Raw genomic sequence first — 16,594 nt, 5'->3', positions numbered from 1 at the left:
CCCTTTGTACAAACTTAGTATAATTTGATATGAGCACCATTAGTGGGCCGGCATAAATCCAAGCAAAATTTGACCTCTTCCCAGGTTTTGGTCAGTAATTCAGGGGACATCAAATTAACGGTGACATGTATTGAGACATGTTAGAGGAGTACGTTTGCTACAGTTGTATAACATTGAGATGTATAATGGTCCTGTCTACTTTCAACAGGATGGAGTGCCACCACACTACAGTTTGCGTGTGCGAGAAGCGCTAGATACTTGATTCGATGATCGGTGGATTGGCAGGGAAGGGCCAATCTAATGGCCTCCTAGGGCTTTGACTCCTCTGGACTTTTTCCTTTAGGGGCAAGTAAAGAATGACGTATACTCGGTGCAGATTCGGTATCTGAATCACCTCTGACAGAGAATAGTCGCATGTGTTGGTGCAACATCCCTGAATTACTGACCAAAAACTGGTAAGAGGTCAAATTTCCACTAATGGTGCTCATATCGAGTTATACTAAGTTTGTACTTTGTCATTTGTATAGAAGTAAGGGAAATATAAAACAATACTTTCTCCATATACTATGGTATAGGGGGAGAAAGTAAAAAAAAGTTTCCCGTCTACTTTAGTGGCTATTGCATTATGTTTACGGCCTTTTACGATATATTATTTAGAAACTCTTAGAACCTTTTTTTAATAGTAAAAAATTAATTTTTTTTAGAACCTCTTTTTAAAGTTGTTATTTTAAATACAGTGTTTTCAAAGATATTTGCTGGTGATATTTAAAAATGACTTTAAAAACTAGCAAAACCTCAACCAACTCTGATATCCTTAAATAACCTTCTTTAGTTCCTAATGTGCTAACGGATTGAACATGCTATGGAATGTGAGTCTAACTAACTATTCTAGTAAATTTAAAAACTACGTAATCTGTTTATTTCTGACGATTCAGTTGAGTGCTCGATTTTTATAGACTCAGATTCTTGTGATGTGCTGGCTTGAGATTTCAAAACACACAATCGATGGTTATAACAATGAAGACGTGGTAAAAATATTCCACTATTAAATCGAAGGTTTCATAGAACAAGATTAAAAGATAATGGGGTAATCTCTATCCATTACACAGTTGCACAATACAGATGATTTTTCAGCCAACGCGACAACAATAGGTATGAGTTGATTATGTTTCTGTTGAGTTGCGTCGTTGAGCGATGACGTGTGTGTACCCAGGTGGCAGACATCTGTCCTGACTTTGTTCCAGTAATTGCCACAGTTGAGCAGTATGTGTGTTTGTAATCGGTGCTGGCTGGCGACCTTAGTCGTGTCGGCTGTGGTCCTCCTGTCCCAGGTCAGTTACATCATATGGATAACTATAGGTCAACGCTGCCGCTGTCTTAGCACTTGACGCGTTATAGGTTTGCAGAATAAAGATGCTTTTGAAGCTAGAACAATTGTACTGAAACTTTAATATTTAAGATTGATTTATCTAATGAAATTGGCGGAGTGTAACAAAATAATAGTTCTATTTTGTCTTTAAAATAAAAAGCTAACAACAGGTGGATCAGGTATTTTATATTTGTACTGCAGTTAGAAAGATGCCGATGAAGAAATTGCTAGGAGTTAGTGGTGTAAAGTCATTTGGATCGTTCGGTTGTTGTTTTGGGGGGAACCAGAAGTTTGGCCAATCCTCTGTTATGATATTTATTTGTAATTTTTGTATCTACTGTAAAAGATACATTTCTCACTGCCTGTTTTAAATAAAATTTTACAGACCGAAATACAAATTTCCAAAGTCCACCAAAATTAGGCAATAGATATGTCTACTAGAGTTTCATCTGCTACATTCCTCTGACAATCTTCTTGGTCGAATGTATCCTGCAGATCTTTTAGCTCCCTATTTGTTCCTGTCTAGTTGGTTCTGTTCAGTATGAATGTTTTCACAAAAGCCACACCGTCCAACAAGTCGTCTTAATACTCTAAGACCTGATACAGACGTAAGGCCCAAGGCCCTGCATGTGAAAAAAAAACTGGCAATGGTGACAACACAATATATGTTCCTATGTTAGAAGATCTTATGTATGAGTACAATAAAGCATATAGGCCTAGATGAGTTTACGTGTTAAAGTGACCTAGTTAAAAAGGGTAAACGTTTTTTTCTAGAAGATTACCCAACTGCAAAATATAATATAACAAAATCTTTCCCTCAAAGCGGTCGATAGACTGCGTCAAATAGTTTCAATCTGGGAATCGAGTTTGTTTAAGAGAATTATTTCCACCCATTTCTAATTCTTTAAACCCTCTAATCACATTTTACTATGCATTATCTGTACAAGCATCTGGGCTTAGCTTGGCTCTATTCAACTGAGCTAATTTACATGTATTCCATTTGACATCTAAAATGTGATATTCATTTGTTTATGGGCTTTATTGAAACTGAATTTACACCACACATAGGTTGTTACATCTTTATTGTTGTTAAGAATTTAAATTCTTTAGCGATAGCTGCTCTCAATTGCAGAACAACTAGGGGCCGTTTGGTAAACACTTTGTTTTTAATGATACCCCAGATAGAAAAGTCTAATGGTGTAAGAACGCAGGACCTTGGGGCCTATCAATTCGCAAGAGAATTTAAAGCCTTAAACAACAATAAAATTCCATGGAAAAAGATTGTTACAATAATAAAAAAAAAAAACGCTGTGAAAATTTGATTCTTCTTAAAGCCAATAAACAACAATAATACTTTTAAAAAATACATACGAAAAGCTGTAGATTATGAAAGAAAATTAAACCTTATCGTTTCATTAGGTACTTTGTTAAATATTTAATTCTTATTTGTATTATTAATGTCTTACCGTTTATATTTCAATTCAATAAAGCATATAGTGTATAACTCAATTCACTATGTTCAAAAAAATATCCAAAAATTCTTCGACAAACTTATATTTTGAAGATGTTTTACAACAATAAAAATTTATGGAAAAAGATTGTTACAATTGTAAAAAAAAAAAAAAAAAAAAAAAAACACTGTGAAAATGCATTGAAGTAAGTGGAAAGAATTTTGAACAACTATTTAAAGTTTTCAACCTATGTGTAGTGTAAATTATGTTTCATAAAATTATTATATAAATAAAATTATCAAACAAATACACTTACTCAGTAAACTGATTTTTGAAACACCCAGTATTTAATAGTTGTTTCTATATCAAACGTTGCCCATAACCCTGTGCCAAACCTATAGGGTTGTAATATAAGTAATCACATTTAGAAAAAATCACATCCCCAATTTAATACATGATGTAAAACACGTTTTTAAAGAGTACTGACCTGATATAAGGATGAATCAATAGTATACATGTTTCATGTACTATTATGTGCTATTGTTTCATGGCCAATTATAGTAAAACAATTTGTTTAAACATTTACGATGCAGGCCCAAGGATTACCCCTTCAGAGTTCTCCCAATCCGAACCAAGTGGAAATCCCCGAACCTTCAAAAGCGGAGACCTTTACCAACGAACAACTTGATACACTATCTGCTGTTCAGTATTCCGATCCGGGGAAAGAAAACACTAGTGCTGATCAAGTAAGTATAACTATTTCAAAAGTTTTATTCATTGATTAATTGGTGCTTAAGTGATTAAATTGAATGATATACGCAAAAGATTTTAAAGCTCAAATGTTGTATGATGTAAACTGCTTTGTATTACTACAATGAGTGTGTGTATCGTTCGTTCTATTAGGTCTGTGTTAAAACAATAGCTTAGGAAAAGTACGTAACTGTCGATTGATCAATAGCTTTAAAAAAACTATGGGCTTGCAAGATTCTTTGGTGCGAAAAAATGTTTCTTCTTAACGCCAATAATCAATAATATTACTTAAAAAACACATACGAAAAGCTAAAAATTAGGATAGAATTAAACCTTATCGTTTATTTACTTTGTTAAAGATTTATTTCTTACGTTTGTATTCCTAATGTTTTGCTGTTAATATTTCAATTCAATAAAGCTGATAATATATAACTCAATTTACTATGTTCAATATAATATTTACACATTATTTAATAAAGTTATATTTTGAAGATGTTTCTTGTGGTCTTTTATTCAACGTATTAACCCATAACAAGTCTTGGTAATGTTTTACAGCTTCAACAATATTCTCTGCCAAAAATATTGGAGTCTCCAAGTACCAGATTTGGCAAACTAACTACATTACGATTATAAACACACGAGGAAAACGATTACAGTGATTAGAGTGATTATAACAACACTTTTGCCAACATTATAAAAATGTAAATTTAAAGCAGACACACATATACCTAATGATAACGGATAATATTGTCATACCCATTTGCATGATAGGGATTAATGTGAAGATATATTTGATAACAAATACGAAATAACGTGCATGAAGAAACACTTTATTTGGTTCTGAAAATTGTATACTTTCAAATGCAAATACAATTTATTAGAATGTAAACTTGTTCTTCCTACCTACTGATGAAAGAAGATACTGTATTATAAATTTGTATTGGCATTTCGGTCTGTCTAAATTAAAATAAATTTAACAACAAGAAACTAATAAAATTAGTACAATAAATAAGTAACAAAAAATTACAGTTGTAAATTTCATTTGTAGCAATCGTATCGACTAAAGTTATTTAACGATTGATTTATTAGGTAAGCTGTTAGACTGTTGTTGTCGATCGCACGACATATATATATATATATGTTTCATGTCCGTTCTCACTTTGAATTTACCTGCTTACATGAGTTTTGTTTGTTACTAGGCACAGAAAATAATCATAACTATTAAATCATCTAATAAATAAAAAAGAGATATTTCAAGTGAACCAAAGCATAGGCCGATATAGCACAGATTAATGGGTAGAGAACCAAACCCCTGCCACACGTTGGTGAAATCTGGACGAGGTGGCACGACACCGATCCACACACGCACTCACACACACAGTATTACATTTTGACTCTATTACCTTGCCTCTTAATCTCAGACCTAGGTGAGGACTAAAGAACTTTTACAAACAAGTTCAAAGTTCAAACCAACTAGGTCGTATGGTTTTGACATTGACAATGTTGGGTCAAAGTATAGCCTCGAGAGATGGAGCTCTGCCAATTACTATTACAGTAGCTAATTACTATTATCCAATAGTTGTCACGCAGTTTAATTATTTATTCTATTATGTTATACTAATGCTGTAAATCTTTGGTGTAAAATAAAAAGATTACAAGACAAATAACATATTTATAACACTGCTGTGTGTAAAAAAAGAAATAAATCAAAAATTAAAATCATGTTTATTTCAGGAAGTAAAATACATTGTTACATTACTTTGTCAGTAAAAATTCTTTAGTTATGCTATAGTTTTGTAATATTATACTGACATAGTCATTAAATATGAAATGCCTCTCACATGCTACTGCTGAACGTTTTTAGAAATAAATTGTATAAAACACTTTATATGTCTAATAAAATATATGAAATGCATATCAAAACTTTCTCTTTATTTAAAATAAAAAGTATTATCCGTAAATGGAGGTATATTAATGTTAGCAAACACATTTACATTAAGCACATTTTTGTATTGTATATAAGAAAGCATCTAAATTCTGAATAGTACTTATAGTTTTATCTTATAAAATATCCTAAGTTATAGAATACGACACGTAAACAATATGTTAAATTTTAAAGCTAAAGTGTTAATGGCAAATTGGAAAATGATTTTAAGTCGTACGATAAAATATTAACACAAAAATCCATTACAACGTATGTTGGAGATACAGTATTGGTAAGTAAATGTAAAGTAATACTAAAGATTAAGGTTAAAAGATCAATATATAATATTTTTTTATTTCCACAAGTGCTTTCGAAAACGATGTTTTATCTTCAGGCTGTGTTTAAAACTAATGCAAAAAGTAAATATTGACTTAATAATAAATTAATTTAAAATATAGTTGGAATATATAATATACTGTAATTATAATAATGATAACTAGGAATTATAATTATAATTACAATACAGAATTTTGAAAACATATACATGAAACAATCATCTATGAAAAAAACATCTTAAGAATTTTTGGATATATTACAATATTGTTCTTGATGTAATTAACTTTAGTAGAGTCAATAATTGGTCCGTCTTTATTATTTAGTAAATAATTTTGGTCTGTTTTTTTTTCTATAAAATTAGATCCCCACGCATTAAGATGTTGAGGTTACACAATTTGTTTTAAAAGTTTAAGGTTTCCCAAATTGATAATATGCCCTGTATTATTGAAATAAAATCAATAAATGAAGTTTTAAAGTACAGTCGTGTCTTAGGGCAATAAAGACAAAGAGGCTGAGATATCCAAAACACCTGGTTTATCAGCGGCTGCTAATGCAGTAGAACAGCCTTCACACATCCAAGTAGACGAGAAACGGAGCCAACAAAGAGAGCCTCCACCATCCCAGGTACGCGCTTTAGCTCAGCATGTCGAAACAATAATAAAATTAATGAGCCATTGTTGATTAAATAAATCATAATTAGACGAATTTATGACGGGAAAGAGTAATAATGAAAATTTTCTTCGGCACTCTGTGTTTTCCTCCAGTCTACAATCAAATGTATAAAAGAGATGAATAGTACTGTATACGTTTGCAGATTTGGTTATTTTATATGGGACAAAACCAAGATTAGGAATATCAAAAAAATTAAAGTTCTTTGTTTTAACTTAATAGCCTATTTCAAAACGATTATTCCATTAGTCCATTACCATTTTCACCTATATTACAACTGTTTGTATATTATAGGACCAAATGTCTTATTGTGATCGTTGATCATGAACATGCAGTTATAGGTCCGACTACAGTAATTGGAAGTGATGGTTCTATCCTGATAAACATCAGTAATTGTTTGATAACTGGTATTCAAAACTGATCCAAGCGACCTTTTATAATTAGGCTGTTATATGATTCTGAGTTGGAACGGCTGATATTAGACAGTAACAAGGCTGTAAACATCATCTCACTCCATTCTACAATTACCTTGCATTCATATTCAGATTTACATATGCATAATCAGATTTACATAATGCATAAACATTTTTATTTCGATTTCTCAGTTTAATTGTTGAAAAGATAGTCAGGAATTACTCTCCTTTCATGTATTGCTATTAAAGTTTGACATTGTCATTTATTTAGGATGCAGTACAAAACGTATCAGTCGTGGACATGATCAAGCCTGTAGCTACTCCGTCTTCCGTCGAACCAGAAACTGTCAGTACACCCAGGACATCTAAAACAGGGGTAGGCTGTTATTGATCAAACTTAGTAAGTATATCATGAAAGAAACAACGAGTTTGCTATAAATAACACTCGTTTTATAAAAACAAGTAGGAAAAAAGCAAAAAAAGAAAGAAGATATATAGTAAAAATATTTTTTGTTTGTTACAAAATTAACTTATTATTACATTTGTACAAATGGATGATTATGAGAGCAGAATCAGTAGACTATTAGGAGATGTTCAAATTGATACAATATAATAAAGATTTATATATTTTAATTTTAAAGTGCTCAAAAATGTATGGTTGTACAAATCGTACAACTCAGGGGTGAGGTCCAAAAGAAACCAAACGATCCCGAGTTTATGACCACCACCAACATTCTCTACCTCAGATTGTGATAGAAGGTTGTTTTATTTAAATTTAGGAAATGAGAACTCAGTTTACAAGAACAGTCAGGCTACCTCAACAGAACAGATAGTACCTCGATGAATATTTTTACAATAAATGGCAGTGAAAAAATGTATATCCGTTCCTCCTTTGTCAACCCTAAGCTTTTTATATCTTCCTGCAAAGATATGACTATCTGCCTTAAAAATAATCAAATTATTTTATAAATTATAATCATAAACTTTTACAATTTCCCCGTATTACCCTCAACCGTTGGTTTTTAGCTATTTATTTTAATTATAATTCAGAAAAATGACATCTGCCTTTTATACTGTTGTTTTGCCTACATTACGTGGAGGAGTGTATGTTGTAGATCCTCATTGTCGTGTGCATATTTGGAAATTAATAATCTATGTTATTTTACGTCTTGGCTTAACGTCTTACCTACTCTTGTCCTGTCTTTCACTTGTATTAAAGTGAAAGTTACCAAGAATAAGTTTAGTTTACTATTTACCAACGTGATTTTAATAGCAAACACGCTATAAAACTAATTCACTTGTTTAGTTAGAACATATAATACAACTTCTACTTGTCTTAGTCAATAAATCATTTCGTTTGTTATGAAGGAGCAAGTGCCACAGATCAACGTGTCCGTATCAAAGACCATCAACCCTGTAGCTGCCTTCTCTAAAGATTCAACAAGCGACACAGTGGTAACAATGAAAGAAGTGAATTCTGAAAACCAACAACCTGTAAAAGAAGCGAAGGTAATTAACTGAAAATATAAATATACTGCTTAGATTCCTATTCTATATCCAGATAAAACACACAGGGTGTATTCAAAGTATCCGGTAAGAAAAAAAAAAAAAACACAGGCATTTTAGACCCATGTTTATGTGATATTCTTTCATGGCTTGGACCTAATGAACAGTTATACAAAATACACATGGTACACACGTAGTCGGTATCCATAATATTATCTTTAATCAAAATCTATATAAATATTTAATATTATCTTGTACCTCCAAATGGTTACGAAAATAGGTAATAATTTAACTCCCCTTGCGTTCCACTATTTCTAGAGTTAATTTGCAAACATTCAGTGTTGCTGACCAATTTTCTTTATAACAGTGTATTTTAATCCAAAAGCTGGTCCTTTAGTTGAGTGTGTAACCACAATCAGATTAAACAAGGGACAGAGGAAAAACTTAATGCAAATGGTTTGCAAATAGGCTGTTTTTTATAATTTTAACCTTTAAGTTATAACTCTTCAGCCCTCATGGTGTAGATCTAGATATTTGAGAAGTAAAATCTAAAAACGTGTTGCATTATTATTTTATTCTTGGAATTAGGTTTTTTTTAATCCTATTAACATTCACGGTTTGTGCATGGGCCTCATGTTAGCTCGTGTCTATTCCAAAATTAATCACCATACAATTAGTTAACATTTGTCATAGCAAGATTAACAAATCACACAATTCTGTGCGAAATTGACTATACTGGGATTTATCTATACGTTATACTAAAACAATGGGTTGTCAAAGCAGACGTGATATTTACAATTTTAAAAATGTCTTACAAAATAAACTGAGTAATTAGTACCAACTTCAAGAGATTGATGATATCTGATAATAAAATGAATACTTAGGTGATGTAATCTTTGCTTGATGTAGGTAGATGTAGCTGTCACCCCCTCCGTTCAATCAGAGGTACCCCTGATACAGACTGCAACCTCGCTCAACCAAGCATTACCTCCACAAAACCAGGTACCAGGCAATATATCCTAGCTAGTAAATGAATGATGCATATAACATTATTTAAAAACTAATTCTGTCTTTGATCATCTCGTAATTATTTACAGGTTTATACTTTAATGCACCATATTACAAAATACTATAATACAGTATCGTTTATGCTATCACACATGTCTGCTTTATTTCACCAATACAAAACACAAATGGGTAAACTTCCGTTAGGAACAGGTCACATTCTTTAATCATGCAAATCCATCAAACCGGCCAAGCTTCTATTTTATTGACAAAATTTCTATTAGAATAGCTTATAGCAATAAATACGTGCAAACCTTCAAATCCTGGTAATGTTATCATATAACTATTTTTAATAGTCGAATTTTTTTATTTTTAGGAACATGACAAAACTCTTCCGCATACAGAACAGTACAGAAGCCAACCCCTTACTACAGTAATTACACCTGTACATGTAATCGATGTCCAGCCAGTTGAAAAACAAACCATAAGCAACACTAACACAAATGCCATCGTAGATCAAAATTCTCCTCTCAAGAAAGAATCTGCTATAACGTTAGAGACAGACGGCTTGGTTCCAAATGTATCTACAAAATCATCAACTCAACATGCTGCTTTCACTATTACACCAAAAGAGTTTGCAAAGAAAACTGCGAATACGCTTGCGCAAAAAGCGGACGAAAAGGGTCTAGCAATAGCCTCAAACTATGTGGAAACTGATAACCCTAGTCACCAGGATATTCAAACGGAAAATGTTCTCATAAATGCGCCAAAACCTGACAAAGTTAAACCCCATAAGTATCCCACCGAGGATCTAAAAACTCTTGAGGGTAGTGAAGAAAATGCTAGACCCTCAAATACACATGATGAGATTCAGTCTGAGAAAGAAACCCAGCAGTCTGTTGGTCATTCAAAAGACGTGGATTTAGTTAGTGTAGATACACTAGCAAGCAACATAATTAATAATCTCAAGAAAATTACTGACGAAGCAGGTAAGGCTTGGGAACATATACGTAACAGGGTGTCTTGGCTCGGAGAAGCTGCAGAAGTCCTGCAAATGTACAATAAGCACATAACAGAAACCAAAGACTATATTAGGTGTGAAACTCATGATCAAGAAAAATATGAAGAGAGTAAAAAGAATGTAAAAAATATAAAAGATAGATGTGAAAATTCCTTGAAAAAGAAAGAACGGCACGACCTTGAAAATAAAGTTAAAGAAAGAACTGACTTGGTAAATAAATTAGTTGAAGACTACAAAGCACAAATTTGTAAGATATCTGAGGATCATATCTATGATTCAAAAAGGTTGGAAAATGAACAAAATACAAGAAAAAAACTTCAAGATTTTGATTCTAAATCTTTTGAACAGTTTTTGATAGATTTAAAAGATAAGTCTTTGAAGATAGACGAGGAAGAATATGAGAAGTGTATTGACAAAGAGGAAACAAAGAAGGAAGGTGAGGCAATAATATCTGAAATTCGTTCAGCAATAATGAAAATTTACAAATGTGTTTAATGTTATCTTTGAATCACAATCATTATTAAAGTTTGTAAAGAACTAGAGTACAAAATGTCTTTATGAAGAACAAATACTTAAGTTTAGCTTATTTATTCGTTAGTAAAATAACATTTATATTTTTATAAAACACTTTTATTAATTCCTTTTAGGTTATAGACTTGGTATTGCATAGTCGCGTTAAACCTTGTTTGAGCAAAAAGGTAAAGTGAAAGCCATAAAATATCAATCAGTTTGCATGGTTTGTTGAAACAATGTTTTTTTCTTCATCTTAATACAAATAAATATATATAAATAGGTTAAAACTACCTGGTATCACATAGTGGCCCTTCTGCTTCACGAATGAAATATGCCTTTGGATGGTTATAGGTAAGACACATAACATAAAAGCACACAAGAAAAGTCACAGGCCTACAGTAATGAGTGCACACTTGACAGGTGACTAGTCACCGATAATCAGGGGATTGCGATTCTGGATTTAGACAAAACATCATAGTTTTTAAGTAACATAAAAAAATCGCAGGGTAATTCATCAAAATAATTTTATATGTGATGTTATAAATAGAACACTAATAGGTTTTGTAATTATTATTAAATATGAAATTCGCTAAACATTGTGATTTGTGAATCAGAAAGTTTGCTTTATCAAGTACTAGCTGTACCCGCGGGCGTTGCCCCGTTTAACTTCATAAGTGAGCTCGTTCGCATGGCTCAATCACGTCCTGGGTTGAAGTTCGTTCGCTACGCTGACTCACCTTTAGGTTGGAGCTCATTCGCTCCGCTCACTTGCCTTCAGGTTAGCTCGTTCGCTACGCTAACTCGCTTCCAGGTTGAAGTTCGTTCGCTACGCTCACTCACCTTTTGGTTGCAAATTGGCTGTAGTCATAAATTTAAAAAATTATAGTGCTGCACCCTGTTGGTAATCCTTGTAACTTTAATGCTATTGAACATCATAGAACAGAACCAACTTGTTTAATTGAAACAGCTGTTAAGAAATTCCTTTTAAATATGAAAAATCATAAGGTTAACATGGGAAATTCTAGAGCCACTGGGGCGGAGCCCGAAAGCCCGATCAGAATAAAAACTACTTAGTTTACCTCACGATTACTAGAAAAATACCGGTATGGATCATAAACATAAACAAAATGACGTTGTTGGCCCGAATCCTATACTAATAGCATTGAACATATGTTTTGGCAGTTCCATTTAAGCAATGTTAAATTATGTTTATTTTCGGGCCAAAAACGTCATTTGTTTATGTTTATGATCCATACCGGTATTTTTCTAGTAATCGTGGTTTACCTATTTAATGCCCAAAGAATCGGTGTACCGAATTTCAGCCTCCTAGGCAAATAGGAAGTGGGAGAATTGGTGATGAGTGAGTGAGTGAGTGAGTGAGTGAGTGAGTAAGTCAGTGAGGGCTTTGCCTTTTATATATTTAGATTCTTTGACTTGTTCTCTTTCCCTACTTATCCGGTTACTTTGTTTATGCATACAGAAAACAATCATATAGGCCTAACAATCCTACATTCAATTTATAATATTGTATGTAGCGTAATTCCTATGGTTCTGTATAGTTTATGATTACCAAGCCATTGTGAGAACCTAGTTGGAAATGACAATTATTTAAGATTTGTTAGATATAAACATTCAGTAGCTTGGTTGGAATATAGCATTTTATTTTTTATTGGAGGCAACCTCAATGCCAGAAATATAAATGCAAACAATCGTCATTACAATTTATTTACTTTTTGTTGAAAAATCTTCTTGCCTGAGTATGAAAATTTGATCTGACATAGCATGCACAAGTCTTGAATGTTGTGAAGGAACAGATTTAACGTCAATGGCACGATACGGATGAATTGAAGACATGGAATAATACATTGAATGGTCACGGAGAAGCGCAGTGCAGTCCCGGCGATACAGCCATTGACGGCGCGTGATCAGGATTAAATAGCGGTTTGTAAAGATTGGACTAGTTCTCAGTTGGAAGGATACTGCAATGGTTATGTTAACTAATGGACGGTTAATTATCTTTATGTGAAACTAAAGTAAATAGCTTTTTAACTGTTAATATGAGAAAGCAATGAATACAATGTGATTGTTAACTGTAATCCCTCAATACACTCCAGTACCGTACTTGTTCCAAAACAGCATAAGCTTATGTAAAATATTGCGTCCTTATTACAACACCTTACTTAATCAATTTTATTAAGTTTTGCTTTTTTTCAATAAAGTGGTAAACATAGAAAAAAAAATTGTTGTACACGCGTGAAAATAATGTGACCATAAGATTACATGTTTAAATGATTCGCTTACTTTAAACTGTATTCATAAGAAAAAGAAACTTATTTCCAAAGCCAAAAGACAAAAAGAACCTTTAAAACAGGTAAGGTAATGACATAAAATAAGTCTCAGTTGTGGTTAGCGAACTTTGATAAGATTCTTACTGTTTCTCGTGTTTTATAACAAAAATAAGTTAACAAAATTGTATAGTTATGAATGTAAGTAAAACTATCAGGTATTGTATAGTTTACGTATTTTCGCAACACAGCTGTAGGCACTAAAAAAATACAAATATTATGACAATTACCATTTTGCACTTACATATTACTCACAGTACCCCACACACCATCGTGTACTGTCAAGCATTGTTAAAAATAATTAAAAATAACCTAAATATAACAGAGCTTATATTAGTTAATTAATTAAATCTATTTGAAGAATGTTTATGCTCTCTAAATATAGTTTACAAAGTGGAAATTTAAAATACCGATAAAAACGGTGACAGTAATTGTTACAACGCTTAAATTTCCATCGCATTGAATTCAAAACTGTCTCAAAGCTTATTTGAACATTTATTCTACTGAAATCATTGGAAATAAAAATAAAACTCCATTTAAACTGTTATTTAGATTCTTTCCATTTTATTTTAATAATTTATGTATGAAAGTATCCTCATCTTTATATGGATATACTTCTGTTGTAGTATTGTAGTTAAATGTATATGAAAATCGTGAATTTCTTTAAAATTATTTTCAACTGCAATTTAATAATATTTAAAATCCTATAAGATGAAATACATTTAGGACTAAAACGAACTATTTTTCTATTTTAAACCAGTACATTTATTATAAAATTAGTTAGAATAAATTCAATATGATTAAAAATATTTATGAATTAATATTAACCAAAGCTACAATGGTATTGATTTGTTATGTGTATACTATAAATTGAACTAATGTAGTTTTAGTAATTTGGTTGATAATTTAATGGTGTTTATGGTACAAATATTAAACAACAAGAGAAATTTGTACACGGCCTTACATCTTCATTGCCATATTAAGGTGTAAAATGTAAGAATTTAATTTTAAAACGTCATTCCTTAGTCTGGACAAATATGTAAGCCTATGATATTTAAATATGGGTTTGCCGTGTAAATATAAAACCCAAATAATTACCTCATGTTTGCAAACCTTATGTTTAACATCTTGTCGTATGAAATAAACCTATAATTCCCTACATTGTTGTAGGGAGTAGCAACAGTAGCTTTCAATACGACTAATATTTAACCAGTGACGATGTTTTACCTGTAACAAGAAGAAATTTAATGTCTACCGTAGAGATAATTTAATTTAATAATCTTAGAGATTAATAATTCTGTTGCAAATACTGCAAAACCATATAGTTTTTTTATATATCTACGACTGTGGTAAAGAATAGTAAGTTTTTCTACTGGAAACGGTTTCAACATCGGCTTTGATTAAAGTACGCACTCCGAATGCTGTAAATCCTCTACTTATTATAGTGAATTCACTTGTAATTTACATAACAAAAAATACAGATGTAAGAATGAAATTCACTATTAGTCACGACTAAAATACTTACATTACAACCAAAAACGTATATGCCAATCACAACATTTACAGGATGTAATTTTTAAAAACCGCACTACAGAAATATAAATTTCTTTAACAGAAATACCAATATGGCCAAATAATAAAAAGTTGTAAATCATTCGCATTACAATTTAAAATCACTCAAAGCCTTAAATTGAAATTACAGTAGAACCTTGATAACAAGACTCTCATGGGGATTATAAAATAAGTCTGGTTATCAAGGTTGACTTCTTATTGAGGTTTGCAATAACATGTGCTTAGAGGTAAAATAAATTCAAGGGGATTTGAAAAATACACTGGTTATCAAGAGGGACTTGTTATCGAGGGTCTTCTTATCGACATAGCCTTAGGGACTGGTACCTCATTATTCTTTTTACTCAATTATTTTCTAAGTAACACTTGCGTTATGATATCAAACTAAAAGTCAGGTTCGGTATGGAGAGGGTTATTTGTTGAAATTTGCTGAGGGAGAGTACCCTGTATATTCACTTTGATGTTGATACGAGTGCTAAGTTTATATGAACTGATCAATTAACCTAATGCAATCCTGCCATGGCTGCCATTGTGACGATAATGGATGAAAGCTAACTTTTAATTGCGGATAGTACATTTAGCTGTACCACACGTTCTTAAAACCAATATGAAACTTTATAAATCACCTAATTTAATTTGCTACAAACCAGTCAAAATGGTCAGAGTGCTTTGATGGTAAGTTTAAATAAAAATCACGTAGAATTATACGCTCGTTAATGAGTAAATAAGATAATATTTCCCATTCAATACTAATGGTGACTTCTACTGGCGTTAAATGGAATGATTCCCCCCAATACATAACTGAAATATAAAAATAACATGTACTGCATCCCAGAAAAATTCACAACTTATACGCTATTTTCGAATTAAATAATAAAATCCAATTGAGCTTGTTGATAGATGACTTTATGGATTTGCAGGTCATTGTATAAATTAAGGGATGTCAAAATTTATCTAAATGCTATGACAAATCATTTTAAGTTAAAGGCCTTAAAAAATGAAAATAATATTAACAGTGACGGGAATAATCCTAAGATCCTCTAATAAAAAATCGTCACAAATGAGATACCAGAATCAATAAAAATATTAAAACGGTTTACTATCAGTGGAGACTTGCAGAGGCCAAAATACGATAACTAAAAAAATAGATCACTAAAGGCTAATTTAAATGTTTCTTTGTGATTAACTCTGAGTCCACAGTAATCATACAATCTCTTCACTATAATAATGGAACGAACAAATGTTTATATTTTGGAGAGTGAAAGACGTTTTCATTAGAGATGACAGGTCTGTAAGTCCCAAGTCTTTTCTCGAGGCAGTTCCATCTCTAAATTAAGACTTCTTGACAGAATCTTTTTTTAATAAAGTAACCAGAATCCCAAATAATGTAATAAACGTTTTTTCCTTTTGTCAAAGTTTGAACACGTTAAATCACATTATAATTTTGTAAAATTGAAAAACGTCATTGTGTCCTTTGCCTAATCAAACTATTCACTCTGTGTAGAAATTCTCAATACAAGAATTGTCAGGTAAAAAGTGTACAGTAAGTATGTGTTAGTAAACATGTAGTCAAATTAATTATGTATAGCTCTGGTAAAGGTACTCCATATAGTTTCATTAAATCAAGAAATAAATATTTGTAAATGAATTCGTTTGGATACATCTTGGCTCATTTTGCAATATATAAAATAAACCCATGTTGCCAATCGTTACTGGAAGTGTA

At 31.8% G+C, this 16,594-nt stretch overlaps 1 protein-coding gene across 1 annotated transcript; it reads left to right on the top strand.

Moving 5' to 3' along the window:
- Positions 1 to 1,197: 1,197 nt before the first annotated feature.
- Positions 1,198 to 11,105, top strand: LOC128983005 (nucleoprotein TPR-like). The gene is made up of 7 exons (XM_054402123.1): positions 1,198 to 1,331; positions 3,414 to 3,566; positions 6,323 to 6,454; positions 7,184 to 7,288; positions 8,281 to 8,421; positions 9,328 to 9,420; positions 9,800 to 11,105. Exons 1-7 carry the CDS (start codon positions 1,266 to 1,268, stop codon positions 10,937 to 10,939), a joined length of 1,830 nt encoding a protein of 609 aa, XP_054258098.1. The 5' UTR covers positions 1,198 to 1,265; the 3' UTR covers positions 10,940 to 11,105.
- Positions 11,106 to 16,594: the final 5,489 nt, after the last annotated feature.

The sequence above is a fragment of the Macrosteles quadrilineatus genome, unplaced genomic scaffold, assembly GCF_028750875.1.
Source record: "Macrosteles quadrilineatus isolate MER2022 unplaced genomic scaffold, UCM_ALF_1.0 Scaffold_1__1_contigs__length_201487025, whole genome shotgun sequence".
NCBI classification, from domain to species: Eukaryota; Metazoa; Arthropoda; class Insecta; order Hemiptera; family Cicadellidae; genus Macrosteles; species Macrosteles quadrilineatus.
The sequence above is the reverse complement of the archived record's forward strand: the minus strand, read 5'-3'. Positions and strand labels throughout refer to the sequence as shown.